The 7,077-nt window shown below is 47.1% G+C and overlaps 1 protein-coding gene across 1 annotated transcript in view; it reads left to right on the top strand.

Moving 5' to 3' along the window:
* The window catches only part of Itgae (integrin subunit alpha E), a 46,973-nt gene that overhangs the window by 22,507 nt on the left and 17,389 nt on the right, over nt 1–7,077 (top strand). Inside the window, exons 19-20 of the mRNA XM_005350273.2 lie at nt 664–792; nt 4,354–4,427. Of these exons, the coding sequence (XP_005350330.1) occupies nt 664–792; nt 4,354–4,427 (203 nt within the window). The remainder of the gene's footprint in view (nt 1–663; nt 793–4,353; nt 4,428–7,077) is intronic.

The following is a 7,077-nucleotide window of genomic DNA, read 5'->3' as shown; positions in this document are numbered from 1 at the left end:
GCCTGCCTCTGCCTCCCGAGTGCTGGGATTAAAGGCGTGCGCCACCACCGCCCGGCTAAAACTTTTTTTTTTTTTGTTTTTTCGAGACAGGGTTTCTCTGTAGCTTTAGAGGTTGTCCTAAAAGTTTTTTATTTATTTGTCTGTTTATATATTTCACAATGTATACATGAAGCCAGAGCACAGCCTGTGGGAGCCAGTCTCCCTTCTATCATGTGGGTGCTGGAAATGAATCTCAGGGCGGCAGGCTTGGCAGCAACACCTTTCCACACCAAACCTCTCGCCAGCCCTCCATGCTCTTATTCTGACGAGAGCTCCTGTAAGCAGAGCCTAGCAAATGGCCTCCCCTACCGCCTCCTGTTTTCAGGCTCTACTCCTCAATATCCTTCCATGTTGGTTGGAGATCTTTGTTGTCTCACATGTGACCATGACTCTTCCCTCCATGACTCCTGTTTGCCCGCCACACAAAGTCTAAGCCTTTGTGACTGGGGTGAGAACCTCAGAGATCCCCAAGACCTAAGGGTGGGGCAGACTGGGGAAACTTCCAAAGCTCTTGGTGGCTTACTTGAGGGCCTGGGTCTTTTGGAAGACTTCCTGGTCATTGCTGTCACTGTTCATTTCCTCTTCACATTCCCCTCTGACCTTGCCTTCCTCGGTCACCCACAGTTTTGTGAGGGGGACTGCTTTTCCAACATCACCATCGAGGTCAGCTATGAGTTCCAGGACGCTGAAGGAAGGAAGGACCACCCCAACCCCATCCTGAACCACTACAAGGACCCCTCTGCCATCTTCCAGGTGACTCTTTCGACAGGAAGGACCCGATTTTCTTGGGGAACATCCCACACTGAATACTTGCTCCCCTCACTTCAAAGACGGCGAGAGTTGGGAGGGAGGGTCATCAGACTGTGTCAGTGGGGCCTGGGGACCCTTGAGATGCTTGCTGCTCATTGCTCACTGGTGGGTAGCAGGTCTCTGGCTGTTGCCCTGGGCTTGTTCCCACAGTGCGCTCCCTGCATGCTTAGTGACACACGTGGACATGCTGTGTACTGGAGCTCTCTTTGCATGGTATCTGAGGATGGTGGTGGGTCCCTTGTGGGTGCTGCACTGGCGCTGTCCTGCCCTGAGATGCAGAGAGGAGGTTCTTGGATATGCTTGCTTGCTCAGGCTCTGCTAGAGCCTTCATGCTGAGGTGTCTGGCTCACCAAGCCTGCACCTACCTCTAGGTGCCCAATCAGTGTAGCTTTCTCATGACTAAGGAAAGATAAAAGAGCTAGATTTTCTAATCCTCTCGTGCCTAAGGTGACTTAGCCCTTTCCCAGGCTGTGGCTCCTATGGTCCTCTGCCAATCTCTACTTCCAGAGTAGAGAGGAATCATCAGGGATAAAGAAGTGAAAGAAAGAATATTAAAAAGTAGTAGTTGGGGTGGGTGTGGTGGCATACTTCTTTAACTGCAGCATTCAGGGAGCAATGACTGAGGACAGATCTCTGTGAGGTGCAAGCCGGTCGATTTCACATAGCAAGTTCCAAGCCACCCAGAGCAACATAGTTGGACCCTGTCTAAAAGGAAAAAAATCCAAAGAATTCTCGTTTGAGAATAAGTTGCAGATCTGATCCTCTTCATCCCCATGCTCAGTATATAGTTCCTAAAAACAGGGCTATTCTCTGCCACAGCACGATGGATGAAATCAGTTTAACACTGAAGGAGTACTGCTATCTACTGTACAAGTTTATCCATAGTTTGTTTGGTATTCTAGTAACTTGCTGTTTGGCAAAAGAAAAAAAGTTCTTGGGGATGTAGCTTAGCTGGCAGGATGCTTGTGTAGGATACGTGGAGTCGTATGATCCATTCCTAGTACTCAATAAAACTAGGCCTCCTGCGGCCCCTGACTGTAATCCCAGAATTTAAGAGATAGAGGCAGAAAAAGCAAAAGTCCAAGATCTTCCATGGCTGGACAGTGAGACCCTTTATCAATTGATCAATCAATAATAAATTAAAATAAATAAATCTAGGATCTTTTATTGTCATTTATCTTAGTCATTTTTAATCTAGAATTATTGACTTATGTCTTTCCTTGTCTTTATTTTTATGTTTATTTATATATTATTTTGGTTTTTTGAGACAGGGTTTCTCCTGTGTAGCCCTGGCTGTCCTGGAATTCACTCTGTAGACCAGGCGGGCCTCAAACTATCCACCTGCCTCTGCTTCCCAAGTGCTGATATTAAAGGTGTGTGCCACTACCACCTGGCAAAGATTTATGTATTTATATGTTTAAATACATGTGAGTCCTCTGTCTCCTTGCACACCAGAAGAGGGAATCAGATCCCATTACAGATGGTTGTGAGCCACCGTGTGGGTGCTGGGAATTGAATCCAGGACCTCTGGAAGAGTAGCTCATGCTCTTAACTGTTGAGCCATCTCTCCAGACATCTTTATTTGTATTTTGCAACTGAGTCTCATAGTTCAGGCTAGCCTTGAACTCCCTATATAGCCAAGGATGACCTTCCGCCTTCCAAGCTAGGACTACAAGTATTCAACACCAGACCCAGCTTTTGTTTTTTGTCTCTAAGGACCCTGACAGCTTGGAGGATGTAGGGCAGTCGTTTTGTTAGCCTGTCCCTTGGTTATTTCTGGAGTTTCCTCAGTTAGATCCAGGCTGTGTGTTTTGGTAGGTGCATCACAGCCTTGATTGTACTATTCCTGCTCCCATCTCCCCCCTTTTTGGGGGGTGGGGGAGGTTTTTCGAGACAGGGATTCTCTGTGTAGCGTTGGAGCCTGTCCTGGAACTCGCTCTGTAACCAGATTGGCCTTGAAGTCACAGAGATCCTCTGCCTCTGCCTCCCGAGTGCTGGGATTAAAGGCGTGTACCAGCACCGCCCGGCCCCATTCCTTTTTGTAACTGAGTATTTTAGGGAGAAAATTTGAGATATATATTTTCTGCTTAACAGTGTAAGTCATTGTCAATTATTACTGTGATGGTTTTGGGAAGAGGTTTTAAAATATTTATTCCATCAATAAAAGGGATGAGGAAAGGGAAGGCGCTGTGGGTACACAGATGTTAGCAGAGATGAGTTGTAGCTGGGAGCTAAAATGGGTTAACCGTGTTGTCTTTCATCAGGGTTAGATGGAGAACGTAGGTGCCCTGGCTGTGCAAGCCTGGTGGTCAGTGTTCAGTTCGCTGATCCCCCACAGAGGGAGAGAAACGATGTCTGAAAGCTGTCTTTCTGACACCCTGTGGCATGCATGTGCCTACACTCTCACACATGGGTTGTATACGACATGCAGTAAAGATAAATAAAATTTAAATGTAAAAAACAGGACCCAAGTGTGGGCCCTAGGTTTCAAGCCGAGCACCAGAATAAACACAAATAAGACAGCACAGATTTGTTGATCCAGTTAGAGAGAGCGCCGCACTGTGACTTGCAAATTGCACCTTTCTTTTCTGGCAAATGCATGGTCTCCTTTCAAGCTCTGGGCTCCCACTCCAAGTCCAGCCCATGATGCTCTCCCTGCAGAAAGCTGCTGCAGTGATCTCCAGCTGCTGGAGAGCTAGAGACAGCTCCTAGGAGGCGGAGGGGTTGGGGAGGGTGGGTGGGGGATGTGGGGAGGTGGGGGTGGAGGGTTGGCTGTTTCCTTCACTGCAAAAAACTACACTTGGCTATGTTAGAACACTTTTTTATTTCAACTCAAATTGAGATTTTTCAATCTTGAAGAGAGCTTCTGAACAAAATGTGTCTCTTTTTCTTTTTCTCTGTGTAGTCTTGCTGTGTAGCCCAGGCCTCAAACTCACCACGATGCCACAGTATTCCTAGTTCTAGGATGACAAGCAGATGGGACTCTGATTTAGTTGCAATGTGTGTGCAGAATTACAAGAGAAGTAGCTAACGTGCCCAGGAGACTTACCCACAGCTAACCTACCCACAGTGGGGGAGGGTGTTGGCACGGATTCACCTATAGTATTTGGTCAGTTCCTGTTCCTACACTCGTTTCAGCCTACACCCCAAAGGACTAAGGAAGCTTTGCTTCACAAAGGTTTGTCCTCCCAGATGTTAGAGGCAGAGGGATGCACACAATATTAGTACGACAGCGTGCCTATCATTCCGCAAAGGTCACTCCACATTTGAGCTTGGCTAAAGGCCTGGATCACTGTGTGCCCGTATTGTCTAGGAATATCGCACACATAGCTCTTTTGGCCATGCGGGCACAGTCCCAGCTGTCAGCCATCACTCTCTTCGAGCAATGCTTCTTCAAGCAGGAGAACATGATGGGCAGAAGTACCCCAAGGAGAAGGTGGGAGTCAGGGTCAGTGGAAAGGTAAGGTCCCAGGGCTAACTCTGCTTGTCTTTGTCTGGTGACAGCTGCCCTATGAGAAGGACTGCAGGAACAAAGTGTTCTGCATTGCCGAGATCCAGCTGGCCACCACCATCTCTCAGTGAGTTGAATCTTGTTATCATCAGCATCGTTTCTGCAGGTGATGTCCTCCTGAGGATTCACCTGGGCAAGCCTCTTATTCAGAGGCATGCATGCATACTCCTTTTCCCTTCCCCTCATGGCCCTCCCTCAACAGGATTTTGTGTTTGGTATTTCAGCAACCCTGTGAGGGAGGAAGGATAAAGATTCATCTTCCCATCTTATAGATCAGGAAATAGTTGAAGTTGATGCACTTGGTGAACCTGAACCCAGGTCTCTTGACCCCCTGAACAATGCTATGTTCACAGTGAGTCTCACTTCTAGAACTTTCTCTGGTTGGCCTCTTGGCCAGATTCCATGAATGAATTCATTGAGTAGTTCTGGAGTAGTTTTACTCTGTTCCAGGGGTTCTAGATGCTGGGAATCATCTCAGTCAAAGGTACAGACAAAAATCCTTGCCCTCGGGCTGGAGAGATGGCTCAGAGTTTAAGAGCATTGCCTGCTCTTCCAAAGGTCTTGAGTTCAATTCCCAGCAACCATATGGTGGCTCACAACCATCTGTAATAGGGTCTGGTGCCCTCTTTGGGCCTGCAGGCATACATGGAAGGAATGCTGTATACATAATAAATAAATAAATATTAAAAAAAAATTTAAGCCGGGCGGTGGTGGCGCACGCCTTTAATCCCAGCACTCGGGAGGCAGAGGTAGGTGGATCTCTGTGAGTTCGAGACCAGCCTGGTCTACAAGAGCTAGTTCCAGGACAGGCTCCAAAACCACAGAGAAACCCTGTCTCGAAAAACCAAAAAAAAAAAAAAAAAAAAAAAAATTTAAAAAAATCCTTGCCCTCCTGGTACTTAAAGGGAAAGTAATAGACAAGTAAACTCTGGGTAGATGGGATATGGGGCAAAGGTAAGTGTAGGTTTTAAGGCAAAGGGGTGAGGTTTTAAGTAGGGTGGTCAGGGAAGGTGACAGGAGGAGGTGGGTACCATCCATGTGGTGTCTGATGGTAGAGCAAATACCCCGATGGAAGCAGCCCTGACAGGTGAAGGCTAGAGCATGGGCTCCATGTGAATGAGAAGTGTAAGACGGAGGGGGAGTAACATGGAGAGAAGTGGAGGAAAGTCTAAGAGGATTGCATGGGACCATGGAAGGGCTCACAAGAGTCTACCTCTTGCTAGAGCAGTGGTTCTCAACCTTCCTAATGCTGCAACCCTCAAGTTGCGGTGACCCCAACCATACAATTATTTTCATTGCTACTTTACAACTGTAATTTTGCTACTGTTATGAATCGCAATGTAAATATCTTTTTTCTGGCCTCCTAGGGCACTGCATGTATGTGGTGCACAGACTCCCTGCAGGCAAACCCACCCCAAGACATAAAATAAAATGTAAAACAAACAAAATGGCACCTGCTGTATTTCATCATATTGAATATCCACACGTGGCTAATGGCAGCAGTAAGACAGTAGGATGCAGACCATCTTCTATCACTGCTGATGTTTTATTGCACCACTCAGAATTCACTAGAAGTTCAGCTCCATGATGGGGTTACTGGAGCTGAGTTTGGTTTGGGAAATGGGGCAATCTTAAAAATGCCCTCAAGCTTGGCAGTGGTGGCGCACGCCTTTAATCCCAGCACTTGGGAGGCAGAGGCAGGCGTATCTCTGTGAGTTTGAGGCTAGCCTGGTCTACAAGAGCTAGTTCTGGGACAGGCACCAAAAGCTATAGAGAAACCCTCAAAAAAAAAAAAAATGCCTTCAATGGCTACCACGTGTGTCATGTTGCTGATGGCCAGTTGTCTGGAGTTGGTTTCTCTGGGGGCAGAGTCTCTGTCCTTGAGTGGATGTTTGTAAAACTTCCATTTTAGGTGTGCATGATTATGTGGGGCCAGCACTAAGGGACTCAGTCAAGACACAGCTGCTGTCAACAGGGACTGAATTACAGCCAAGATCCGCCAACCAGCCAGTTCCTCAGGGTGATGCGGTGTGCTCTGCTTGCCCTGTATCTCCCCCTAGTGTCCATAGCCGTCAAGCTGCTACTGAGAAACTCCACTGCTGCAGTGGGGTTTGACTTCCACAAAATCAAATGAGAACTAGACTTGATGCCTAAACTACAGAGTGAGACTCTGCTCCAAAAAAACAAACATTGACAAGCACTGTGGCGCCTATCTGTAATCTCAGCACTGGTTGGCTGAGGCAGGAGGATTGCAAGGCCAGCTGGGATACATAGTGACAGACCAACCAGCCTAAGGCAACAGAATGAAACTGTTTTAAAAACTAGCCAAATGACTAAAATGGGCTAGGGATACAGCTCAGTGATAAAGGGTTCTAGTCTTTTGGCTTCTGTCTTTTTTCTTCGCAAGATGCAAAGTAACTATACTACTTTCTAGAGTAATTCTGAGGATCAATTGAGTTTATGGGTCATGGAGTTTGCTACATGGTAACCACTAAGTAAGTGGTTATAACTTTGCAAATTGCTTAGTGATGAAGCTATAAAGGCCTCCGTGCAGCCAGGGGGTCAGCTCTGTTAAAAGGAAGAAAATCTGGTCTTTTTTGCAGTTTACCTTGGAGGATAGTAGTCGGGCGGTGGTGGCGCACGCCTTTAATCCCAGCACTCAGGAGGCAGAGGCAGGCGGATCTCTGTGAGTTTGAGACCAGCCTGGTCTACAAGAG

This window comes from Microtus ochrogaster, chromosome 7 (assembly GCF_000317375.1).
Source record: "Microtus ochrogaster isolate Prairie Vole_2 chromosome 7, MicOch1.0, whole genome shotgun sequence".
In the NCBI taxonomy this organism is placed as follows: domain Eukaryota; kingdom Metazoa; phylum Chordata; class Mammalia; order Rodentia; family Cricetidae; genus Microtus; species Microtus ochrogaster.
This window is presented reverse-complemented; position numbering and strand designations above follow the sequence as displayed.